The sequence below is a fragment of the Phyllostomus discolor genome, chromosome 9 (assembly GCF_004126475.2).
Source record: "Phyllostomus discolor isolate MPI-MPIP mPhyDis1 chromosome 9, mPhyDis1.pri.v3, whole genome shotgun sequence".
NCBI lineage: Eukaryota > Metazoa > Chordata > Mammalia > Chiroptera > Phyllostomidae > Phyllostomus > Phyllostomus discolor.
In genome coordinates, this window is record NC_040911.2 from 36039451 (window position 1) to 36067409 (window position 27959).

The 27959-nt window shown below is 38.6% G+C and overlaps 1 protein-coding gene across 3 annotated transcripts in view; it reads left to right on the forward strand.

Annotated features, from left to right (window-relative positions):
* Positions 1 to 27959, forward strand: part of ZNF521 (zinc finger protein 521) — a 283566-nt gene that overhangs the window by 28640 nt on the left and 226967 nt on the right. For all 3 annotated transcript variants that reach the window (XM_028524919.2, XM_028524921.2, XM_028524920.2), the window contains one exon: positions 990 to 1169. In XM_028524919.2, coding sequence (XP_028380720.1) covers positions 990 to 1169 — 180 coding nt within the window. The remainder of the gene's footprint in view (positions 1 to 989; positions 1170 to 27959) is intronic.

Below are 27959 nucleotides of genomic sequence, written 5' to 3' on the forward strand. Positions count from 1 at the left end.
TAAATTAAGTCAGAGATTATATTGTCCTAATTACCCCAAAGAGGCATATTCTCTCTCCCTCCCTCCCCAGCCTTTGCCTTCCCGCACAGAGGATCAGTAGCACCACGATGTTTGGGGGTCCACGGTGTTTGGACTTCTCTAAAATAAGTCCAAGGACAGCATGAAGAATCAAAAGTACCTTAAGGATTTATTGAGCTTTAAGTGAACACATTTCTTGTGTTCCACTCGCGTAATTCCCCATGGCTGTGTGTACAGCGTGTTTAGGAGTAGAGTGGAACTGTTTTTAGTTCTTCCATTATTTAGCTTTTGACGTTGATAATGCCAATTCAAGTTGCTGTTGATTTGATTACAATTTACCATTCTTTGGATATTTTGTTTCATTTTTTTGCTGTTTTTAAAAACGAGACATGCCAACATACTTACAGTTGAATTTGTGTTTGTAAGAATGTTTTGCTGTGTGGTGGAGCTTATTTTGCTATCGCTATCTAGCAAATAATGGGGTAACTGTGTGTTTTGACCAGTTTATAAGTAAAGGTCAATTTTGTGCATATGGTAATTAGCTTAGCTTATTCTAGACTTTTGGTTAATTCTGGTAATTTCCCGTGAAAGAGTATGTTTAGCAGAAAAGGAATTCATTCTTAAGCACAGTGTTTTTTCCCCTTTTCATTGGAGACTGTTTAATTTTAAAAGTGACTTATCTTTTTTTTAAGCAAAACCCCCTAAAAGGCCAAGGGCGGTAAATTATTTGAAAGAGAAGATGGGGAAAGGGCTGCATGGTGGAGGAAAAAAGTAAAACTTCCAGTCATCACAAACTAAACATTTTTGGGAAGACTCACTTTTGATTCTTCTGTAATAAAATCTGCCATAAGGCCCTCCCATTGCAGCTTGAAGGAAAATGGTGTTTTTGTTTTTGGTAGCGAGAAGATTAAATGTTGCTTTAAAAGAGCCTGACTTTAAGCCCTATACTTACAGTCTTGATCTTTTTTCAGACCCCAACTGTAAACTTGAAGACAAGGCTGAAGATGGAGAGGCGTTAGACTGCAAGAAGAGGCCGGAAGACGGAGAGGAGCTGGATGACGAGGCCGTGCACAGCTGCGACAGCTGCCTGCAGGTGTTCGAGTCGCTGAGCGACATCACCGAGCACAAGATCAATCAGTGTCAGCTGACAGGTAAACACTACTTATCCCTTCTTGTCTTCTCATACTGTTCTGTTTCTGATTTTTCAGTTTGTTCTTTTTTTTTCCTCTTCCAATTATTTTACCCCCTGCCCTTGAATACCTAGGTAAGTCTTGAAGTGCTTTAGAAAGAATTCTAAGATGGTGGTTTATAGCAAACCCAGAGTCACAATCTGAGTATTTAGATTTTAAATTGTGCCTACATTTTAATTGTATACTACAATGTGTATATTTTAGTTAACATTCAAAAAGTTACAGTGATGCCATCTAGTTGCTAACATGGGGTGGCTAACATACAATTTAAAAATACCTTCTGAATATTTTTCTTCAAAGAAATTTAGCATGCATTGGTTTATTTTAGTTTATATATCGTCTCCTCAAGGGAACTTTTTCTGGTCCTTCTCTGCCTGAGTTCCAGGCCTTTTTCTGTCCCCATAGTCAGACGCTCCTTGAATATCATAGCTTGCACCGAGTGTGTTAACTTGGTCATGTCCCTCTTTAGTCTGAAAGTTCATGGATGGCAGGAACGGTGTCTTACTTATCATTGTGCCCTCTGAGCCTTTGGCCCATAGTAGGTGCTCAAGAAGGCACAGAAGCTGTTCTGCTCTGCAGTTCATGGGAAGAATCAGATTTGAGATGGCATGAAGCATGGCATGCTCAATTTAATGGTTGGAGCAGCTGAAGCTCAGTTTATGAAGTTTCTACTCTCTTTAAAAATATAGCCCACAAAAATGTGTTTGTATGAGACCAGGTGGGATATTTAGATACTATTTTTTAGATTCATGTCATTTTCCTCTTACTGTTTGAAGCTGACCCTGCTCTTGTGTGTGTGTATGTGTGTGTGTTTGTAGATCTCTTTCTCTCTTTATCTTATTTTTCTAGCACAAATTTTTATTCAATTAATCATGTGTAGGAAATACGGACACGTTTGTTCTCCAACTGTTTTCCACAGAATATTGATACTGTAAGATTTTAATAGGTGTTTCATTTTAATCAGATTTTCTGACACATGATTGTGGAAATGTTGGATTAAGTCCAGTTACATAGGCTTCTTTATTAAAGTGCACTCCAGCTCTTCAAGAAGGGGTTACAGCGAGTGAGTTTATTAGGCCATAGAATCTTCTTCCTTTCAGAAAATCCATTATTATTTTTGGAACATGAGTATGAGAATTGATGAAGCTTATATAAATATTGGCCATGTACATGTTTTTTGTGGTTTTTGGTAACTTATTTTGATACAATTCCAAATTCATAAAAAGATTGCAAAAATAAGACATGGGATTCCCATACTTCCATTGACCTGATTCCCAGTTGTTTACGTTTTACCCCATTTGCTTTATCATTCATTATCTCTCTTTTTCACCAATTCTTTTCTTAATCATTTGAGAGAAGGTTGAAACTATCACACCCTTCTAAATATACCCTGTGTATTTCCTAAGAACAAATACCTTCTATTACATGACCACAGCACACTCACTGAAATCAGGATGGAAAACACTTATCATGGAACACTGTCACCTACTCCACAATCAGTGTCGAAGTTTCAGCACTTATTACAATGATGTACCTTAGAGCTATGTATTTTTTCCTCTCTAGGACAAGGATCATGCATAATGTTTAATTGTCAAGTCTTTTTTCTTTCACTTCACCTGGAATGACCTCTCAGCCTTTGTCTTTCTTGATGAGTACCTGCCAGCTCTTCAAAGAATGCTCATCTGTATTTGGGTTTGTCTGACGTTTTCCTGTGGCTCCATTCTGCTTATATACTCCCATGGCAGGACTACCACCAAAGTGATTCCGTGCCCTCTGCAGTGCACCTAATCAGGAAGTATGTGATGCTGATTTGCCCAAGCTGATGAGGTTAACACTGCATACTTGTTAAAGGTGGTATCCACCAACATTCTCTACTTTAAAGTTACTATTTTCCTTTTGAAAATAACATGTACTTTGATGCCCTATAAATATCATCCTCATAAAACATCCATTTTTACTCCATACTTTTTGTATTTATTAGTTGGACTCTTGTTACACTATCCTTTCTTATTTCTTCATTTATTTATTCATATCACCCTGGGCTTTTGAATTTTTATTTAATTCATTGGGTCATAATTCTTTTTTTTTAAGATTTTATTTGTTTATTTTTAGAGAGGGAAGGGAGGGAGAAAGAGAGAGAGAGAGAAACATCAATGTGCGGTTTGCTGGGGGTCATGGCATGCAACCCAGGCACGTACCCTGACTGGGAATCGAACCTGCGACACTTTGGTTCGCAGTCCGCACTCAATCCACTGAGCTACACCAGCCAGGGCTGGGTCATAGTTTTTTGCTGTCATTATTTTGATGCCCAGCTTGCTCTAGATTCAGGCAATAGGAGTCCCTTCAAACTGGATTCTGTCTTGTTTTGCTGTGTCTCCATCACTGTTTGAGGACTTAATTTCTGTTCTTGTTCCAGTCCTGCCATCACCGTTTTCCCCAAGGAGCCTTAGTTCCCTTAAGGCGACATAGGTGCTGGGTGTGCTCATTGCTCTAAGTGTGTCGGTTACAGACCCGCTCAGCAAACAGAATTAAGAAATGTATATGTTCATCAATTATACATTTGTACAAATACATACACATAAATATATTTTTCTGTAATAAGAGCTTTGTGTTCTTATTGATACTTCTGGTTTAATTCAACATGTCCCAACCTTACTCTTTTTCATATTTGTTACTCTCTTCTTCAGCTGTGAGAAACGTGGCTCCTGTCATCCTTAATAGATTTACTCATTTTCTTGAGTCTAGAATACACATTAAGTGGTTTCAAAATGGCTTACTCATATCATCATGATAAGCAGATCAACAAAGTAGAGTTTAATAGTTGTTTATAATGATTAATGCTGTAATTTTAATGCAGCATTTACATACATTGAAATTTAAAAGTTCGTAAATGTACAATGTGATGAATTTTGACAAAATACATACATCTGTGTTACCCACACTCCTCTTAAGATAATTTCTTGCATCCTAGAAATTTTTCTTATATCCATTTCCAGTTAATAATGCTCCAACAGAAGTAACCGGCTTTTAACTTTCTAAAGCATAGATTAGTGTTGTATGTTACAGAATTTCTTGTAAGCGCAGTCACTCAGGGTGCGCTCTCTTTTGTTCGGCATGTCTGCAAGGTTCATTCATGTCTTTATAGGTGTTTTTTACTGCTGACTAGTATTCCTTCTATCGTATGAATATATCATAATTTATTTTTGATTCTTCTGTTAGATATTTTGGTTATTTTTAGTTTTGGGTTATTATGAATAAAGTTGAGAACCTTTTTCTGTATATATCTTTTCGTGGACATATGTTTTATTTCCTTGAAGTAGTAAGTAGGAATAAAAACGTTGGGTTATGGGTATTGGGTGGGGTGTGTAAGTATGTGTTAAATGTAAGTTTTAACTGTATGAAAACTTCTGAGCCTCTTTTTAAAAGATTTTATTTATTTGTTTTTAGAGAGGGAAGGGAGGGAGAAAGAAAGAGAGAGAAACGTCAGTGTGCATTTGCTGGGGGCTGTGGCCTGCAACCCAGGCATGTGCCCTGAACTGGGAATTGAACCTGCGACACTTCAGTTCACAGCCCACATTCAATCCACTGAGCTACACCAGCCAGGGCAACTTCTGAGTCTTTTACACACCTATTAGCAGTGTCTGAGTGTTCTAGCTGTGCATCCTTGCTGACAGTTGTGTTGTCAGTCTTTTTAATTTTAGTATTTTGTTGGATATGTAGAGGTATTCTATGTGGATTTATTTGCATTTTCTAACTCATATATATTTAATTGACTTTGTTTAATTCATTTTTTTCTCACAATGCATAATTTTTGGAAAATCCCACTAAGTGCAGGCAATTAGTACAATTCTATTTTCAGTGGGATAGCTCATGCTTTAAAGGAGGCTTTATTGCTGTAGAATCGACACTAACCTTAGGGTAAAAGCATGGGAACTTGGCTGACGTGGCCAGTGTGTGCTCTGGTCGCACGAGGTCTTACTGAAGGTAAAACTGCCTCATCTCTCATGTGAAAGGTTAACTTTCAGATTCAAATAGTTAAAAAAACAAACCTCAAATTCTGCTTAGTGCTTACTTAATTATTGAATTTATGCCATATAGTTATTCTTATGTTTAGCTCTATGAAATAGAACAGAAGCAAAAACATTATTCCTTTACAACTTTATATATTATACAGTATCTATTTCTGTATATACTCTGCAACTTTAATATCAGCGCAGAAAATGCTGGATTTTCAGCACAGGGTATGCAGAAGATAATATTTATGCGTTAAATACTGTGTTTCTTCACAAATTAAAAACCAAACTCTAATAAAATACTTGGTTTACTTTGATGTTAAGCTTTCTAAAAGCAGAGAATCTAGTCTGTGCTAACATGTCACATTTGAAACAGAGGTAGGAGAACAGAGGCTCATTTGTGACTTGAAAGACATTTCAGGAAAGGGAAACCCGATGGGCCTTGGTCCTGTTTATTGTTGGTCAGGATGGTTTCTTGCAGAGGGTGGTAGGTAGGTTGATGAAAAAAAAAAGCACAAGCAGAGGATCAGGGAGAGAGCAAAAGGAGGGAGAAACAAAGCCAGGAATCATTCACATTTGTCGAAGGTATTAAAGTTGAAACTTGAATTAGCTAAGGGTTAATCTGGAAAAGATTAAAGATGCTGGAAGCATTTTAATTAAAAAGGTAACGTGATACTTTTACCTCCTTCCTTGGTTACAGCCTTTTAATGTAAGTTAGGAGGTCCAGCTCTTACAACTTTTGATTCCTGCTGCTTGAGCTGACTCTTTTCTTGGTGGCTTTTCTTCTTGTTTTTCTTCCTTCTTTTCTTGTTCTTGTCCCCCTTCTCCTCACCCTTCTCCACCTCCCCCTTCCTCTCCTCCTCTTCCTTCTTTTCTCTTCCTTCTTCTCATAGATGAAGTGCTAGTTTAGCAAAGGATGACATTCCTAATTGTTTTTTCACTCTTAGTTTTACTTTCTTTTATTATTCTTTTATATATTTTTTGTCTTTTAACTTGATCTAGCCACATTTGTATCTTTGTTAATTTTCCTCATTCCTGTTGTTTCTGCAAGACTCTTAAATTCTTTATTGTCCACATTTCTCCTCTTAATTTCTCCCTGTTTTGTAGCCTCTTGCTTCTCTTTCAGCTTTTCCCTTTGCTCTTCCTGGCTTCCCTGTCCCTTCCATTAATCTTGAAATCTTTACTTCTTTGGTCCTACTCAGCTTGACCTTAGCCTGAAGACTTTTGGGTGAACAGTTTACATGAAGGAATAGGGAATTCTGAATAGTGTACTATAGGATTGATTACCAAGTAGAATTAGGAAAGAACTCTTAAAACTTGTTGTTTGCAAAAGAACAGAAAGCTGAGGATTCCAGGGTCTGATGCACATGGGAGTTACTCAGGGTAGTTCTGTTGTCAGAGAACTGCTAGAAACCCAGCTTTCAGATTGCTCTCATCCTTAAGCAGAGGGTTTCATTGGTACTTTTATCTCCAAGGGTGAAGCACATTCCTAGACAGTCTGCCTAGATGGGAACAGATTCACTCTATGTCGAAGGTCTTGAAAAATCCTGGTATAATCTTGCCAAGTGAGCCCAGACTAGACCAGGCTTTAGGAAATGAAGTTAAAACAGGGAGCAAGATGATCAATTTGGACCCAGATGTGAAAGTCATCTTTTGGGTTGAGTTGCCCCAGGTCAATTCATGAGTAGATGCCAGTAATTTGGATGGAACTCACAGAGAGTTGATTCAGCAGGAAACCCAGAGATCTAAAGGTTTACACACGCAATTCATGGAGCCCATACTGATGGCTGTTCTGGAATGTGGGCTCTATTCTGGACAAGCATCTTGATCTAAGGAAGGGCAAAAACAGCCCCTGAAGACAGTAAGGGACAAGGTGGCACTCATAACAGAAGCTCTTTCTTTGTCTCACGGTGCAGTTGTCCCGTAGTTTACAATTCAGCATGTGTTAGTAAATTATGTCCCTCCCTGCTTGAAGGAATGAGGGGAAAGGTGAGAGAAAAACAGCTAAATCTCACTCTTCAATTGTGGCAGTAGAAGGAAGCCACCTGTTTTGCCCCAGCCGTGCTCTCTTTCCTGGAGTCTGGGAAGAGAGGGAAATCAACATGTAATGCTGTTGGGACTCTCTGATGCAGAAGACAGATTATCAAAATATATATTTAAAGAAGGAAAAGCACAGAGAACCTCTCATTTTACTAATCCACAAACCCTATCATTTTTTGCCAGTTCCCTCAGGGGATGGGGAGGGCTGGAAGCCAGAGGGGTCTCATCACACTTCTCAACAAAGATTTAATAGCAGGGTGCTGTGGGGAAGGCTGAGATTACGGAGACTTTATGTTGCTTAGAAAACCAAGTTAGAACTAGCATTGTAAATCATCAAAACTAAGCTACACTTCACAGGATAAATTTGTAAAGTGCATTTGGTAATACTGTATGCTTGTTGTTCCGAGTCCTTTTTCTCTTCTCTCCTGCTAATTTGCAAACTTGAGTTGCCTGTTAAAGTGTTCTCTCACATCATTAATGTGATCTGCCTGGGTGTGAATGCAGAAACAACTAAATAGCATTGCATTCATTCTAAATCCTCTGGCCCATCATACTATTGGCAAGATGAGTAGGTAGAGATATGTGTGACAGCAAGAATGTTGCACTTTGGGGGAACACGTTTGTAGACCAGATTTAAAAAGCCGTAACTGTATTTGTGATTCCTTTACAAATATTGTTACTGTGCAGATTCTTATTTTTGAGGAAAATTAACTGAATCAATGAGTAGACAGTGTACATTAGTATGAAATAGTGTATGTTCACTTAATTTGATTTGAAAACTTATGAGACTTCCTGGAATCTTCACACAGATTTTGTGAACTGAAGACTTTTAGACATCTGGATTATTTTTGGCCACAGAACTTTTAAAGTGAAAGACATCTTTTTCTTTCCAAATTAAAGACTGGTTTATTCTACTGGAAAATCAAGTACCATAACAGCTAGTTCTGTTGGCAGTGGAAACAAGGGAATTGAGTGTTCTATGGAATGAAGCATGATTTTCACAGAAGCATATTGAAACTCTTTTTTTCCATTTCAAGTCATTATTTAAAAAAATTCCATGAAATAAATGATATTTTAACTTTTTAGTTTATATCAATTAGGGGTAAGACATGATAACTTGTTTACATCTTTCTCTATTAGTTTCCATGTTAATTCGTTATTCATATTTTGTTAACATTTGCATATTATCTATCTCAATATTGATTACACTTAAGGTACTATATATTTTGTTTTCTGTGTTCTTCAATTTCGATTGATTTCTGGTTTGCTACTTCAAATATTTTCTCAGTTTTTAGCTTACTTCATCCTCTCAGCCCCAGTGCAGTTTTAGGGCCTCTATCATTTCCATTCTCTTTCTCCACATAGTTCCTATTTTTTAGAGCAGTGATTTTCAAACTTTTTGATTAAAAAAATTTAGTATAGCACTGGTTGGTGTGGCTTGGCTTAGTGGATTGAGCACCGGCTTACAAACCAAAGAGTCACCGATTGGATTCCCAGTCAGGGCACATATCTGGGTGGCAGGCCAGGTCCCCAGTAGGGGGTGCTTGAGAGGCAACTACACATTAATGTTTCTCTCCCTCTCTCCCTCCCTACCCTTTTCTAAAAATAAACAAATAAAATCTTTTAAAAAATTGAGTACGCATCTTCATAATATGTTAGCATGTGTTAGTTAAGTTATGTTCATCCATATACTACATAGATATGTATATGATATAACAGTAACAAAAAAAGAGTTGAAAAATGAAATAAAGGTTAAACAAACAGGTTTTAAAAATAAATTTGTGGCTCTGGCTAGTGTGGCTTATTTGTCTGGAGTGTTTTCCCATGAACCAAAAAGTCGTGGGGTTGATTCCCTGACTGTGGGTTTGATCCCTGGTCAGAGTATATATGAGAAGGCAACCAGTTGATGTTCTTTCTTACAGTGATATCTCTCTTTCTCTGTCTCTCCCTCCCTCTTTTCCACCTGCCCATGTCTATAAAAGCAATGAAAAATACGTCCCCTGGTTAGGATGAAAAAATAATAACTTTATGTTGGTCTAGATTCATTTATTTTGACAATTTATTTTAATGTCTGTGAGTCCTGAAGAAAAAGCTATCTCAAAAACCACCAAAGAACATGTATAATTAAACTTCTTGATAAGGTGCATCATTATCAATGATGGACATAAGCCTATATTTCACATAATTTTCTGGTAATCTCAATTTTGTTTTGCCAGCTTTTTGTAAAATCTGCTTAAATTGTTTCTTTCTTACTCCTTCTTTATTACAATGAATGACAGTATCCATGAGTAAAAGGGCAAGGTGTAGCATTTCCTTGTTGTTTACTTGTTTTTGATTATCAGTATCTTGTGGTTTTCTTCCAAAAAACTTTTTAAATCACTTGTCAAACTTTGGGGCTTTTGCATGCATTGGTTCAGTTTGCATTGAATGTGATGATCCATACATCTGTCCATTGGTCATGATAGACGGCACTGTTTTGAGATGTGGGAAGAAACTGGAAGAGTTAGGGTGCCCAGGCCGATGGGAGTCCTATTTATTTTCTCTCTTTCAGCGAGGCCTGCTTTGTTTCTGGGTGAGTGTGGATGGAGTCGGTTCTGACGGCTTGCTAAATATTCAGAGTATCTTCTCTACCCTAGGATAAGTACCTCATATTTCAGAGACCACTGTTCTTGGCTGCCAGTAACTTCGTCATGTGCAAACCAACTCAGTCTCTGCTCCCTTCAACTTCAGCGAAAGTGGTGGGCGGGTGTGTGTCATTTTCATAGTCTAGCAGGGCCTTAAGTTCTTCTACGCTTTTATCAGAGAAAAAGCCGTCCTCCGTAATTGGTTCCAACCTCTGGGCTGTTGGCAGAGTGAGGTCCTTTTGCTGGTTTTGGAGAAAGGGTCAATTTAACTATTACCTGCTTTAAAAGCTTTGTGATTTCCACATTGGTTTTGCTGCAGCAGAATTTTTAATATTGGTGCGTAGTCTGCCATTCTCTTCTTGATATGTTTGTAAAATTTTCTGCCAAAATATGGATATAAAAGAATCATGTTTAGGTTCATTATTTTCTTGATGCTCTTTGAATGCTTTTGGGCATTGTAATTGGGATTTATAAAAGGACTGTACCTATGAGCTATGTTTTCCTACTGTGAATGATGAGTTATTACATATATTGATTTACCAAAATGAAATAGTTGGATTGGTGAAGGGGTAATTTAAGAAATATTGCTCTGTATTTTTTTGATGCATACTTTAAAATTAGGTATTTTCACTCTCAACCTGGTTTAAAAACTTGTGAATCACTAGAAAGCTACTAATAATGAATGGGAAATTTCTGAAGAATGAGATTTCCTAGAAATAAAAATAAATGGGTATATTCACTTTATTTTTTATAAGTAAAACCTAAGCAGAGACTATCCTGTGTAGTTTCATTCGTAAATGAAATTACGCATATAATACATACGTATATTATATATATAAAAAACTGTATTCATAAATTACCTGCTTCTTGATTAACTTAGGGTTTTTGAAATTAGCATTTTGAAATGACTAGGATTCAAAAAGAAAACTGGCATTACTTGTGTATAAAAATGCTACTTTTGGATGTCTTATCAACCACAGTTGTTTCAGATAAATGGTTTTGCCTTACGTGTATAATTAACATTGAATATATAGTCATCTAATTCTGTGGTTTTAGGATTTGCCAAAAATTGTAAATAAAATGTCAAGAATACAAACCATGGGAGAATATCTTCAAGAATTTCCACCATGTCCTTGATGGTCATTGATGGTAATTAAAGCTGTCAGTTTGTCCCTGTGGAGAAGTGTGAACATTATAAATGAAGGCCTGTATTTGGGATGTGGAAACGTTGGGGCCTCTTTTGTGGGGAAGATGAATTAAAAGAGACCAAACATTTCCTAGGCCCTCCGCAGCCGTTCAGTCTGTCTTACAAGCGGGGCCATGTTAGCTATTTGGACACAGTGGTGTTCACACAGGGCTCTGTTGCATGTGGCCTGTTCTGTTCCCAGACATGGAATTCAGCCTGTTAAACTGTAAGATGTTGAATTTTTACATGTTTGCATGACTGCATTTATACATATACAGACACACATATACATATACATACATACATATATTTTTTACATTACTTAAGATAGTTGTGATTGGTAGGCATCTACTTCCTTTATAGGGTGGTGAGTTGCTAGAGAAGCTATTAAAAGCAGACATTTTCCTATCCTTTCTTCTTGTGCTAAATCTCTGGCTGGGGACCTTGTCTTTGGGGAATGGCAGCAATGTCACAGAGATCTATGACCTCTTAATAGGCCTTGGGAAGGGGAGGCAGGAATCATTCTACGCTGTGCCTCAGGGCTTAGTTCCTTTAAACTTCAAGGAATTGGACTGGAACTCTTTACTCTTCCTTTCTTTCAGCTTTACCTTCGGGGGAAATTGATCGATTAGAGGTGATTATTCCACAAACTCTGAATCCCATTCCCCTCTTTGTTCCAACTGGAGCTTCTCAAAGTTTAAAGGGATTCTGTCTCCTGTGTGAATTGTAGAATGAATTTAAGTAGATTATTGGCTGGAACTCTTTGAACACACATTAAAAGCGCTAAAAAATATATTTGAAACAGAAGGAAATATTTGAATTTGAAGCAAAAGGAAAGGGAAACATTTGTTTCAGTATAATTATAAAGTAATTATATGGTGTGCTTTTGAGCAAATGATTAGCTGTTAGAATGTAGAATCATAGTAGTACTTCAAACCAAGAAAATAACTGGGTCAGTGCAATAAATGGACAAATGTACAAAATCTAGATTGTGAGTGAGACCCTATTAGGACTGAAGACATCCATAAATAAGTGGGTTTGCATATGTCTTCTATTAAGCACAGCGAGCTACTAATTGATAGCTTTTAGTTTTTTCTAACTTTGTTTAACAACAAAGGGATATATCCCTAATTTTTTTTGCATGTGTGGTATATTTGCCTTATGGACACTGTGGACCAGGATTATATTTAATACTACATCAATTTAATTTTTTCCTCTTTTAAAAAATCTAATTCTTGGACTCTGTACCCACAGAGCAGTATTAGCTCCCCCTGGTGACTAAATAAAAATGTAGATAAGGATTATTGGGGCGATTAACTCCCTTAATTTTAACCTTTAACTGCAAAATTAATATTAGGATGCATTCACTAGTCATGCACACTGAGCTATTTTCCAAGAAGAATTCCGATTAGTCTTGAGAAATGCCCATTTCCGTGTCTGTTTACCTACATAATGAGGGCTGGTCTAACTCACGTGGCTTTCTTGCAGTTGTGCCCATTTCAATGGCCCCAGAGCTCGTGGTTTTCTGATGTGGGAGATACTGGAACAGAGGGTAGATATTCAGATCCTCTGTAAACTAGGAGCTGCTAACAAATGCGAAAACTAATAGAGCAGCTACCAATTTACCTATCTCTGTCATTCTTGCAAAACAAACTTTTTATAAAAAGGTTACCACCATTAAAATGATTTAGAAGAAATATTCTTTTAGAAAAAACACCATTACACATTCAGACATTAAGATGTTTTTGCTATATCAAGACATTGTAATTTAATTTATGAATCATTTAAATTGTATATTTTATCTCTCAGATTGCCTTTTTACTTAACTTTTATAAATTTACAATAAATTTTCCCCAATCATAATTAAATGATCAGGTTGACAGATTTTTGAGTTTGCTTTTATACTCCTTTTGTAAAGAGATCTCTCATCTGTCATATATTGTACTCACTATCTCTTATGTATCATTTTATTTTCTGTGTGAAATATTTGCCTTCACTAATGTTTTATACTGGTTATCAGAAAGCAGTGTTCTGTGACTGTATGGATCTGGTTTAATATTTTATTAAATAATATATATTGTCATACATTCAAAAGAAAAGATTTAAACTCTTATCTGGAAGCTAACATCCGAGTTATTCTTCTGCTCCCTCTGTTCTTCTGAGTATTTTCTATAATACAGCTCTCCCTTGCTGTCCTTTCGCTTTTCTTCCTTGCCAGGCCTTTATTTTTAGAGTATAAGCCTTAGCCTATTGGTTTGTATTTTCTTTTTGTTTCCCACCAACGTACCACTCTGTATTGAGTGGGAGGGTACAATTTACTAAACCCAGCCCTTTCTTTGTATCACCTTGTTTGGCCTGTGGAAATCTAGCTGAAGCTTCTTTGGGAGTTACTAATACTGTTTTTGTCAGTTGGTCCGAAGTGGCGGCTTGGTTAGCAAGCAGCACAGCTGAACATAGTCCCCTCTTTTTCTCAATTTATTTTTTCCTCCTTCCATTACTTCCTTCCTCAAGCACACTGGCTGCCCTTTGCAGTTCATCTGTCCCAGTGTCTAGCAGAAGAGCAAAGGGCCATGCTTTGCCTTAACTTTTGCTAGTGGTCCCTCCTAGGTATAACTTAAGTGGTGCCCAACAACTAAATCGTGGTAGCTTTCTTCTTGTGAACAACAGTTTAAAACAGACAAGTGTATATTAGTACAAATGTTGTTCCATTGACTAGATGCTACAGTTTGGCTTACTACAATGAAAAGTAAATGATACCATTTCTTGCCGTGCTAAGAACATACAGAGGGAATGAAATGAATAGTTCTTCATAGTAGGTTGTTTTCCCAAATACTACTGTGCATTTACAAGCAGTTCAGTTCAATAAACATTTCAATATCCTACTCTTTGTCGAATAAACACTGGAGGTATAGGGCCCAAAATCTTCTGAAAGAAAAATGGTGGAAAGGGGGTCACTGATGCCTATGGTGATGAGCAAGACTTACTAGGTGAGGAAATGCGAGGAGAGACACATTTCAGGCAGATAAAAGAGAAAGAATAGGAGAGATATCGAGCAGCATAGTATCTGCTGGGGCAACTTCCAGCTAGAGGAAAAATGGTAAAATAGGGAATTAATGAGAGAATAAGAAAGTATTAGTTATCTATTGCTGTGTAATAAATGACTCCAAAACTTTTGTCTTAAAGCAAAATTTATGTGTGATCTTAAAATTTCTGTAGGCCAGAAATTTGGGAGCAGCTGACCCGGGAGATTCTTGTTTCAGGTCTCATATGAGGGTGCAGTCAAGGTGTTGGCTTCGGATGCTGTTCTCAGAAGGCTTGACTGGGGCTGGAGGGCCTACGTCCAAGCTCAGTCACATGGCTGCTGACTGAAGACATTAGGTCTTCACCACATGGGCCTGTCTGTAGGTAGTTTATGACATGGCAGCTGGCTTTCCATAGAGCAAGTAATCTGAGAGGAAGAGGGAGAGATAGGAAGGGAGAGAAAGAGACAGTGTCTTTTATTACCTAATCTTGGAAGTGGCATACCATTAATTCTGCCATGTTCTAGGTTATACGGGTCAGCGCTGGTATGATATCAGAGAGAATTACACAACACCAGAAGACATGGATCATTGGGGGCCATCTTGAAGCCTGGTTACTGCAACGAACTAGAAGATAGGGTCCTGTTCTGGGGGGCCAAGCTGAGAACTTAAATTTGATTCTTCCACCTGTGCCTTTCAGACTTCTCTGAGGAACCTCCCAGCCATTGGCCAGGGAGGCATGGAGGTAGGAGGGTGAGTTAGCCGGGGTCTTCCATGCCCTGCAACTAGAACAGCCCAGGCTGGAATTGTTTTGTATACTGGGTATTCAAGTAAGATTTTATTTGAATATTGAATTTAGAAGCCTAAGAATTTTGGTAGTTACTGTTTTAGGCAGTGTGTAGTCATTAATGGTTTTATGCAGGGGATTACATATTCAATTGGATGGTGTATTAGAGGAGAAATTAGGGGGAAGGGGTTCCCAGACTGACAGTTCTTGTGATATGCCAGTAAGAGAAGATGGGGCCAAAACAAGTGCCGTGGTAATAAGAGAGGAGAAGAGGGTCAAATTCAGTAAACGTTTAGAAGGTGGAATCATCCAATTGTAGTGAGTGATTGATTGCAGAGCATAAGAACACGGGAGAGATCCAGAGCAAGCACCGCATCTCTGGATTCCTCAGGGGCATTGGCTGGCCATCACCTGTTCTGAGAATAAAAGAAGCACATTTGAAAGGTAGGAAGGTGAGTTCACTTTTGCTTGTGTTAAATTTGTGATACTTTTTTTGGCTAGAATTGTTGAAAAGAGGATTTGTATATTTAGGCCAGAACCCAAAGGTAGACACTGGGTCACGTAACATCCTTCTTATCTCTGAGTTGTGGTTTAGTTTCCCCTTTGTCAATTATCTAAGTTTCTCCCCCAGTGTAGCCCATCTTTGGTAACAGTTGCTGATCCAGCCTCCCCCCCCCGCCCCCCGGCCTTTAATAATGAAGACTCCCCTGACCTCAGGTTCATTACCCCTTGAGCTTTGGCTATGGGATATAAGGCCCCTTGTAGTTGGGGTTGTTATAGCAAGTGGAAATGACACCCTGAAAAAGCAAGATGTAGAGGAGCATTAGGGCTGGCTAACGTTCTTTTCTTTCAAGATGAGGAGTTTTGACATACAAGGTTTAGTGCCTTATTGAAATCCAGCAAATGGATGCTAAGAAGGGTGTTTTATTCTCGTAGGATTAGAGCAGTGGGTTTTCCTTTTTAAAAACATATACTAAGGTTCATCTCTGTGGGAAATCTTATTACTGAGGAATTATTGGTTATGCCCACCAGCATCCCCCCAAAAAGAAATTACCAGGCAGATTTAATTTTACTATTCATTTTTTGGAATCTGTTATCATCTTGTGAGTTTTAACAGGCTGCCTTTGTGGCTGATTTTCAGACTTGCAGTTTCCCATCATCTCCCTTAGTATTATTTTCATTAAAAATGCCATTAGCTTAAAAAATCGATGTAATCACTCAGTAGTAATTAATTCTTACCAATCTTTGACATGAAAGATGAATTAACAAAACTTCACAATGTTAAAATGAGTGAAAAGAGTTGTGTGGCTAATGGGACCGGTAGAGATTTCAGTGTACTGGACAGAGGGGTGGGCTCTGGCAACCAACCAACCAAAACGCAAATCTCATTTCTCCCAAAACTGGCTGTGTGGCCTGAGGCAGATTACTTACATTTTTAATCTAAAATTTCCTTGTCTGTAAAGTAGATACAGTAATAAAAAGGCAGTAATACTACCTACTTCATAGAGTTGTGGCAATTAAATGAGATAAGAGATGCATCATCCTAGTAAGGTAGTTGGCACATAGTGAATGCTCATTATCTGCATAATTATTAGTATTAGTATTAGTATTATAAAAGGTAGTAATGGTTCCTTTAAGAATAACTTACATGAATCAGATTCCTGATTTGACTGTCTTCCAGAATCCAGAGAAGTTTTAAAAGAATTAGTGTGACTTGATATCTGGGGGAAATAAGTATTAGTTTAATTAAGTATGCTTATCACTTCTCTAGGAAGACCTTAATGTTTAGATTTATATAGAATTGCAGACATCATACTTTGAGAATAAAGAACAGAGGCCCTGCTTTTATATGATATTTTGTTCTAATTTAATTCTACTCAGAATATTAAAAATTAAGGCTCTGATAAGATTGTGGCCTGAACTCTGGTGTGTAAATGTAAGACAGTTGTGCAAGGGATGCCATTGAAATATGTTATACTAGTAGCTTATTTATTTAGTGACACATTTGTCCATGCATCTTTTAGACTATTGAAAAAATTCTCCCTGGCTTTATGAATTAACCGTTGAATGATTAGATATTAATTTTAGTCTTGTGCAATTGAAAATATTCATACTTGCTTTTAGTAGGCAAGCATAGGCATCATGAAACTGGCCTAGCAGTAAGAGAATCAGGTGATCAATGGTTTGGAAGATTGTCTGGCCTAAATGAGTTCCTTTAAATATGGAGAGATTGGTACTTTTGTTTTCTATGGAAATAGTGCCTAAAAAATGCATCTGTGCAACAAATGACCATAAAGAGAGTTGACTGTTTTTGTAGTGCACCAAACATTAAGGCAACATACATAACATGTACAGGTTGGTGAGTTTTTACTATATTCTCATCCTCTGCTGTGCATTGAGAGGGTACAAAGAAATGTGAGTCATGAATCCTCTTGCAAAGGATCTCACTGTGCACCTGGGGCACAAAACACACACACTTGAAAAGTAATATTGAATGTTGCAGTATATTATTAAGTGCCAGAATTGTTAATATGAATGATACGTTCTGTGAATGTTCAAAGAAGGGAGTGGTGAGTGCAGGAGCTGGCAGCAGAGGCCTTGTGGAAGAGACCACTGGTGGACTGCAGCCATAGAGATCACTGAGAACTGCATAGGAAGGAGGTAGATATGGGAAGGTAGGGCAAGATGGGACATCTAGGTAGGGCATTGCAGACGGATTAACAATACTTTGAGTTAAACTTTTGATATCTTATTTAAAAAATACTTACATAAGTAGTAACATTGTGTCAGAGCAAGTTGTACACTCAGAGTGTTCGAGTCCAAGCAAGGCACAGTGTATGTAAAAAGGGCTGTTGGTGTGCATTAAGCAGGAGGTTAGTAAGTAAGAACATCTTTTTTCTTATCAGGTTGTCCTATGAGTAGCTGGAAAAGAGTCAAGTAGGGTAGAACCTATGAACAGTTGTTGAGAGGTAGATTAAGTTGTGGCAGCTTTTTAGAGTACTCTTCTAAAATAACACAACCAGTACAGACTACCTGATGAAGTCTCTTGCTTCATCAGAAATACCTTGAGCCTATCTCCAGGAGACCACATTTGATAGTAGCATCTTTTTCCTTAATGCTTTTGTTAAAATGTCATGAAGTGTCTTCAGACTTAATTTCATTTAAGTTTTATTCTTATTATGCTGTGAGACTTTGGTGCTTATCAAATGTAAATTTTCTCCAGTGAAGGAAGAAATTACTAGCACAGCTATTAATAGTTTAATGAAAAGTCCTATTGCTTCTTAACATTTATATTTTCATGGTGATTGACAATGGCTAATTAGTTAATCCTCTGCCTGCGCTCATGTAGTGGGCCGATATTATCTCTGGTATGTAGTGAGAAGAGTGAGAAATCAGAACCTTCCGTGGTTTCCTCAACAACCTATTTCTGTATCAGCATGGCAAAAATAAAGTTTACTCTCAAGTATTGTTTTGTTAACCAAATATCTTTGTATTGAGTGACTGACCACCTGAGACATCTTTTCTCTTCATTGTACAATTAAAAAACTATTCATAACAAGTTTTAGCCCCCCAAATTAGATTTGATCTATAGGTTTATATGTCTAAGATTGAAAGTAGACTTTGGATAAATTTCTAAGCTTTATAATTATAAATAACAAAACCCCTAAAAAAACGAGAAGATTTTATTTTTTTTCTGTCATGTGAGAATTCCAGAGATAAGCAGGGTAGAACTGGTTTTCTTTCTTGGTGCTCTGCTGTGGGCATATGGCGGCCCTTGTCAAGTAGGCCAACCCAGCTGCTGGGGTTTGGGACATCGTGTCCAGTTGGAGGTTAGGAAATGAGGGAAGGCGGGACCTAACAGAGCCCTTCCTGTCTGCACTGGCTCCCTTTAAACAGCCTTCCCATAAGTCCCATACAGTAATCCCACTTACATCTTACTGGAATGGAAGGGTGGATTTTGAGGTGGGCAACTGATAGTCTCGCACACAATTAGCTTATTGAATATTTGGATTTTGTGTTATTTTGTATTGCTAGTGATATTTCTCTCTTCCAATATCATGTATAATTTAGAGTACTTGCTAAAACATAAGAGCCTTTTAAACTCCCAACATGGACAGAACCTTTTTCTCTGGTTGATAACCTATATTCTTTAATTATTCAGCAAATCGCACATCACATTTTCCAACGGAGAAACTGTTTTTGAATCCCAGGCAGAACTGCAGCCTAGGACTCTGTGCTTTGTCTACCCTGATCCTTTGTTTTGGGTGTCAGTACTCCTAGAGAGAAAAACAAGGAAACGTTTCTTTATTAGAACAGAAATGCTTAATACAGTCAAGTCAGGCACATTATGGGGGTAGGACCCTAGGGTGTGTTTTTCCAAAACATGGCGGGGGGCAGCACATGGAATTCTTATGTACCCAGGAAACCCCAACACTGTCCTGGTTAACCTTAGAAGCTACATTTTCCACGAGAGCATTGTAAAATATGCTCCATTTACTGTGTTCTGGGACATGGAGGTCAATTAAATGAAAGGTATGTTACACACCTGCTCCTTGGATATGACATATCACCTAGGCACGGGTAGCCTGCCATTGCTAGCTTGAGACATACAACAGCCTAGGCAGTTTGCCACAGCCAAGCAGCTGGGGTCTAACAGGCCTGCTTCTCATTGTGTGCATGTCCTGTGCCTCCAAGTGCTGCGACACACCATCCTCTCTCGCCTCCCTTCTTTTCTATGGCTTTCCCCAGCATCCACAAATGGGTGGTATAAAATAATACATTAGATAATCTATACAAACGAAGGGGCTGTAGAAGAAAGCTTTCCATTTGGTGTTGAAGAACAGAATCATGTATGGTTAGATCTAAAAAGACTCTGAGCTCATCTGGTCCAACTTCTTTTTGTAGAAAAGAAAATCCAGACTCATTGGCACTTAGCAATTTATTGGCCTTACCAAGACTTGGACATTGAACTTCTAACTCACACACAGTTGGTTTTGCTATACCAGTTGTTTCGTGGAGGTGAAATAAATGGTGGATCACACTACAAGCCATTACCAAGCATATTCTGGTCCAAATGACCGCTCGTTAGAGGGGTGATGCCCTTAATGTCTTCAGGTGGGCGTATGTTGCTCCAGGAGTTGTCCTGGATGTTTATCTGTTAAGTCGATAAACCTCTGTCCTCCTCCTCCTTCCATCTCATTTGAGTATTTTCCCCAGTTCCCAGCTGCTACTGCATTCTTTGAGAACATTCAGAGAGAAAAGCCTGTGACACTCTGAGGACTTCTACCCCGGGGGCTGTGCCAGCAGCGCGAGGGCTGCATGATTGCTCTCGGATGGACAGGCTGGGAGCACGGCGTCCGGTCTGTCTTGGCATGACAGTGGGCTCTGTTGCGTGGCCTTCTCAATGCAGGCCCTGATGTTAGTATGGAAGACTCATCTCTGTACGGGTGATGATCGACGAGGCAAAAGTGAGCAGCCACCTGTCACGTCTCTTCCATTGTAGGTCATTCTGTGTATCTTGGGTGGACTGTGGAAGGGCGATACACTGCTTTTCAGTTGCTTCTTGTTTTGCCTTTGGTTGTTATGTCAGGTGTTACCTGTGCTGCCAGAGTCCTTGTCAGTCTTCCTGCTCTGATGGATATTTTTACATTTCTCGAACCCTGTATGAGGCTTCCTTCCACCTTCAATAAATCTGTAACATCCCCCTGTGTGTATCTGAGAAACTCTGTAAAATTGGTGTAGAGATGATGGAAGAAAAAGTATTTTTGTGCTACCAGTGGCTCATTTTTGTTGATTGGAAAATTTATGGATGCTTTCAAAATAAAAATGAGTTTATTGACATGCTTTATAATATACCTATTACACTTTTAGAGAATTAAAATGTAGATTATGCCATAGCCACCCACCATTTACATTTGTGCTTACAGTGCTCAGGAGAAACGTAAATGTTTCTCACCTCTGCTTGATGTTTTCAGGTTGTTAACATGTGCATGTTTTCAAGGGTGGGAAAATATTTGAAGAAGCAAAGAGAGGAAGCGAGGAGCAGAAACTTGTCGCTATAAGGGACATATGACTTTCCTATATCTCTTCTGAAAATAAAGTTAAATATTTGTAAATGTTTTTGAGGAACTTCAATATTTTTATTATAACTTTCAAAGTTTGTAGTAGCTCTTTTAAGCTTGTTTTGGTGAGATTTATGGTCTTCCTAATACACTCAAAACTTTTAATAATAAGATATGTAAAGATATACCAACATGAAAATGTTCTCTTATTTATATACTTTTAGATCAAAACATATTTTCAAAATAACCATTCCTATTATATTGCCATCTCATATGTGTCTGTGTGTCTGCCTATCATTGTATTGATATAATAAAGTATTATAGAAAATATTAGTTAGTTATTGCTGGGAAGTAAACCGCCATAAAAGTTAGTGGCTTAGAAATGGTAACAATTTATTACTTTTCAAGAGTCTTTAGGTTGAGTGGTTGGGTTGTTTTCTTTTCATGAAGTTCACCACAGGTCCAGAATGTTCTAGCTCACACCGTGGCTGGTGCTGGCTGCACTGGCAGCTTAGCCAGAGCTCTCAGTGGGGAGACTTCATGGTCCTTCTCTTAGGCCTTTCCATGTACTTGCTTTGGCTTCTCACAGCATGGGTATAGGTTTCAAGAGTGTTCCAGACTCTGAGTTGCAGTATCTTGGTGCCTAGGCTCAGAAGTAACACAGCGTTACTTCCAACTTGTTCTATTGGTTAAAATAAATTCCAGGTCCAACTCAGATCCAAACTCTCCTTTTTGATGATGAAATACGAAATCACACTGCAAAAGAGTCGATGGGGTGCAAGTTTTGTTGTGGCCATTTGAGAAGCGCAGTCTATCACAAAAATCCAAGTCCTCCTTCTTATCATTTATTTTCTTCCAAGTCCGTTATGTAATTTTAATAGGAAGAAAGAATTTGTACAAAATGATTGCTTAAACTATAGTCCTTTTGTCCCCTTGCGGCAGGGGTCCTTAATGTCTTAATTCTGCTCTCAGTTGCTTTATGAAAGGCCTTGCAGTGTTCTTTCCCATCCTGTTTTAAAGCCTGGTAGGAGCAGAACACAGCTCAGGAACCGAGTGATCAAATGTTTGTCTCTCAATGGGAGTACTACATAGTGCCCATAATTTCAAACTTCCTAATTTCGAACTTCCTAATTCTGTCTGTTTTCTGAATTCCTCACAGTTACTTTTCTTAACTGTTCCCCTTAGTCTACAGAAAATGTTTGTTTTAGGTAGTCTTTTTGTAGTTTGCTTTCACCTTACTCACTGTCTTTTCCCATTACCCTCTTCACTGGGTTTTGTAGCATGAATGTGTTTGAAGCAGTTCAGCTTTTGTTTTATAAATTACAAGTTAATATTCTGTATGGCTTCCTACCCAGACCTCACATGGGCCAACTTCTTTATACGGTAAGCAGAGGAAAACGGACTTTTCCTGATAGGGATGAGTCAGTTTCCTTCTGTATCAAGATGTTTACTCATGGGGACAGATGCAGAGGATGACAAACCTGGATCATGTGACTTCCAGATTGTTTTTCTTTGCTGGATTTCCACGTGGGAAGTGGTGGGAGCTAGAACTTAGCTGCTGCTGCGCCCAGGATGTCCGCTGTCCAAGGTGTATCCATGTTTGTGGTCTGGTCACTTGGCAGGGACACAACACTGCATTGTTTGGGGGCACGCTCACTCTAAGACTGACGAGATCCTGTACCTAAAGTGAAACTTTAGAATGATTTAATTTTACTCAGAGAAGCCACACATGTGCTACTGTCACTACCTGTCAATTGCTTCCAATCTTTGGAGCATAATAAGACTTATTCCTCCTGTGATACATTTTTTAAGACTACTAAGTCTAATATTTTACTTTTCATGATGATATTGTTCCTAGAAGTATAAAAGGCCAATGCAACCCCTACGGTGGAGCAGGGTCAAAGAAAGTCACATAATATGCCCCTCTGGTCACCCAGCTGTCCTATTTTAAAAGTGAACAACATATGGGGGAACCAAGTTTCAAAGGGATTCTTAAAGAGAAGCAAAGTCCAAGGGTGGGGAGACTTGTGGCGGGATAGTTGCTCCACTTTCTCTTGTGACGTGCAGGTAAGCAGGAAGGATATGTCGCCTGATTGCATCTCTTTACTTGAGCTTTAGGTTTGCTGTAACAACAGCAGCTGGAGAGAGCAGTGCCCTAAGGGACCTAAAGTCTAATCTCAGATTTACTCTGACCCAGTCCACATGCCAAAACACGGGCGCAAGGTATCTGCGTGATCTCTCGAGTGTATGATTCAGCCCCAGGTTCATTAATTGGTAGAGACCTTTGACTAGGCCAACATTTAGAAGAACTGACCGGTAGAATTGGAAGTACACTCTGAAGATATCTGTAAATTTTGTATTTTTTTGTGTGATTGATCATGAGACTAAGGACTAACCCATGCCTTCTAAAAATAATAACTCAATAGTAATTAAAATAAAGAAATTTCAAAGCAACAAAGACACTATATAACAAAAGTTTGCCATCTTTTCATCCAGAGTGAATAAATGATTGCTCCTAACCCAGGACCTTGGTGCATAGTGGGTCATCAATAAATGTTTGGTGAACAACTAATCTGTGAACGATTCAATGAAAAAGTCTAAGAATGAGAAATAATTCTACTCTAGGATTTCTACTATGGAATTATAGAGGTTGTTGTAAGACAATGAGAAACGTTTTCTGAAATTCATATAAATCTTACTTCTTGCAAAAAAGAAAGACTAAATATATGAAAATCTTATAAACAGCTCTTTCCTCAGAACTGGTGGAGAAACCGTTGATTTCTCTATATTTGAAGATATGCTCAAGGACCTATGGTCTGTGTCTACTCTATGATAGTAGAGTGTAGCAAAGATGGTATTCCATTTGGGCATAATTTTCATGGTATTGCAATGTTGCTATCTTAATTCATACTCTTCAGTAGTATTCATATTCATGGTTTATATTTTCTAGTGGCAAACTATATTGTACACATACATTTTCAAAGCACTCCAACAATGATTTCCTTTAATATCTGAATGAGACTAAATCAACGACTCAGGGCTTCTGGTCAAGATGGTGGCATAGGTACATGCAGTCCTCGCAGCCTCCACAATCTCCTGTAACTAAGGACATAAAGGAGAAGCCATGTTGAGACTGGGAGGAGGGGTGGATACATGGAAAGGACTGGTCTCACACACACACATGTGGCAGTTAAAAAAAGGCAGGATATTTTGGCTACAGACCCCTGAGGAGTGAGGGGTGCCAACCCCATACCAGGCCCCCCAACCCAGAGTTTTAGGGCCTGGAAGAGAAGTCCCCATAGCTTCTGGCGGTAAAAACTAGTGGGGATTGTAGCTGAGTGAGAGGGAGGGCTTTTGGAGACTCAGTGTCCTTAAAGGGCCCACGCTCGGAATTACTCAGGTTCACTCACTCTGAGCTCTAGTGCTATGTCAGTGCTAAGTTTGAAAGGTACCAGGGACCTAAAGGAGGAGCTACATTGTGCTGCTAGGGTTGCAGGAGCAGCTTTCTCCTAAACAGAAGTGCTGGAAGAGGTCATTATTTCTTTGCTGAGCCCTCCCACCACAGAGCTGACAGGTAGATGCTGTATCTGAATCTCTATCAGCTTGGCTAACAATGTTCATGCCCCCACTCCATGATGCCCTGAGACCCCACTCCCTGACTTGTAGGGCCACCCAAGCCATTTCCAGTAGCTTTTCTATACAAAAGGCCTGTCTTGGCTCATGCTTCAGACTTTTTTAAAACTCTCAAAGGTTCACAAACCTCAAGCCAGCATCATCTGGCCTTGGCATCCATCTTGCTAAATGGCCCCAGGCCTGGGACTAGTAGCAGACAGCTTCCACTCACAGCTTGGTGTTTCCTGAGCACCTCCAGTCCTAATACCAGTAGCAGCCATCTGCTCAGTGCTCTGTAGCTCATGCTGGGTAGCCACAGGGAGAGCACAGGTGGTGGCTGAGCCTGGCCTGCATCTTCCAAGAGGCCTCAGAGCCAGTGGACCATGGCTCCACTGATTCAGTGTACAGATTCAGACCATGCCAGAGCACAATGCAACCACCTCCACAAGTGACACACTCAAAAGACAGACTCATCAGACACCAGAGCCCTGCTGAAGTAAGTCTCCGTGGGGTTGGCCCCTGAACAGCTGATCTCTGTTGTGGTCATAGCTAATCCTTGCCAACTATCAGCCTGGGGGTAAATCCCTCTCACTGATGTGCTAACAGCAGTCTAGGCTCAACTACAATAGGAGGATGTGCACATTTCATGTGGGGGTGATGGGGCACCTGGAGTACTCTGCTTGGGTGACTGTGGTGACTTTGGGGCTCTACTGAGCCATGTGGGACATCTACTACATAAAGATACTCTACCAAGACTGGAGGACACAGCAACTCTAACTAATACGTAGAAATAAACACAGGAGGCAGCTAAAACAAGGAGACAAAGAAACATGTCCCAAATGAAATAACAGGACAAAAGTCCAGAAAAAGAACTAAACAAAATGGAGACAAGCAATTTACGAGGTGCAGAGTTCAAAACACTGGTTATAAGGATAATAGTGAACATAGGGGAAGAGCAGATGAACTTGGAGAGATAGGACACATAAAAAAGAAAATAGAAAAAATAAAGAACTAGTAAGACATGAAGAATACAATAACTAAAATGAGGAATACATTACAAGGGCATCACTAGTAGAGTAGATAAAGCAGAGGATAAATCAGTGATTTGGAAGATAAGGAAACAGGGAACATCCAATCAAAAGCAAAAACAGAAAAGCGTCCCCCCCCCCCCCCCGCCGCAAATGAGGATAGTTTGAGGAGCCTCTGGGACAACGTCAGGCATACCAACTTTCTCATCATGGAGGTATTGGAAAGAGAAGGGAGACAGCAAGGAATTGAAAGCCTATTTGAAAAGATAATGACAGAAAACTTTTCTAACCTGGTGAAGGAAACAGACATGTAAGTCCAGGAAGTGCAGAGTCCCAAACAACATGAACCCAAAGAGGCTCACTCCAAGACACATCATTAATAAGATGCCAAAGGTTAAAGACAAATAAAGTACCTTAAAAGCAGCAAGAAAAAGACAGTAATCTACCATGTAGTTTCCATAAGACTGTCAGCTGATTTCTCAACAGAAACTGTGCAGATCAGAAAGGATTGGCAAGAAATATTCAAAGTGATGAAAAGCAAGGACCTCAGTATGATTACCTGGCAGAGCTAGAATTTAGAATCAAAGGCCTGAGTTAAGAAAAGGAAGAATAAGAAAAGATAAAAAAATATTACTAATAAAATGGCATAAACACATATCTATCAAGGTTTGGGGGAGGTAGAAGGAGGTAAAGGAGGGATAAATGGTGATGGAAGGAGACTTGACTGGGGGTGGTGAACACAATACAATATATAGATTATGTAATGTAGAATTGTATACCTGAAACCTGCATAATTTTATTAGCCAATATCACCCAAATAAACTCAATTAAAAAACAATTACTTTTAATGCAAATGAGTTACATGCTCCAATCAAAAGACAGACACTGGCTGAAGGGATAGCAAAACAAGGCCTATGCGAATGCTCTCTATAAGAGACTCAGTTCAGATTGAAAGACACACACAGCAACAAAGTGAAGGGAGGGGAAAAGATATTTCATAGAAATGGATATAGCAACAAAACTGGGTTAATAATGCTTATACCAGATAAAATGGACTTTAAAACAAAAACTATACCAAGAGACAGAGAAGGATCCAGCAATTCCACTTCCGGGTATTTATCCAAGGAAACCCAAAACATTAAGTTGAAAAGACAAATACATCCATATGTTGATTGCAGCATTACTTAACTGTAGCTGAGATATGCAAACAACCTATGTGTCCAACAGATTAATGGAAAAAGAAGTAATGCATATATACAGTGGAAAATGACTCAACCATAAAAAAGATCGGAATCTTTCCATTTGCAACAAAGATGGACCTAAAGGCTGTTGTGCTGAACGAAGTAAGTCAGAGAGACAAAAACCATATGATTTTACTTACTTGTGGAATCTGAAGAATGAAGTGAATGAACAAGAGGAACAGAAAGAGGCTCAGAGATAAGGCATTTTGATGGTTGCTTGATGGCAGTGAACTTTTGGGGATGGGCAAAAAAGGTGAAGGGATTAAGAAGTACAGATTGGTAGTTACAGAACAGTCATGGGATTTGAAGTACAGCAAAGGGAATTTAGTCAATATTCTAATAACTCTGTATGGACTCAGATGGGTACTAGATTTATCAGGGTGATCACTAAGTTTTATATACATCTGATCACTGGGGTGTATACCTGGAACTAATACAATATTGTATGAATGTCAACTTATTTGAATAATAAAAGTTAATGTTGAAAATATCTTGGTGATTGTTAGTGAAGATACACATATTACAAAAACACTTAAGATATTAAGAAATAAAACTCAGAAAATAAAATTAGGAGCAGTTTGATAAGAATTTTGCATGGATTTGCTGTGACTTGAGTGTTGCAGATTGACTTCATGTGAGCTGTCACAGTCCTTCTGATTAGCATGAACTCATTCCGGTGTCTCTGTTAGAAAAATTGGATCACAAGGTGTAAATGCCAGCTATTTGTGCTTATTGTACTTAGCATCTTCATTAATTTCTCGACTTCAACTTGGTATGTTATAGATGTTTTGAAGGAGTTTCTTATCTGTAAAGGATGTGGGTCTAATTTTGTGGTGTATTTCAAATTATTAAATATCTATCATCTTTGATAATGTGAGAGAAACAAAGAAATACAAAGAAATGGTTGATACTTACAAGCCTTTACAATTTATGAGGTGATGAGACTTACTCATAAAACAAGTACAGAAAAACATAAGACATTTAAAAAAATTTGATCCTCACCTGAGGACAGTTTTTCATTTTTTTAGAGCGGAATGAAGAGAGGGGAGGATAGAGGAGAGAGAGAGAGAGAGAGAGAGAGAGAGAGAGAGAGAGACAGTGACAGAGATAGATAGACAGACAGATAGACAGACAGACA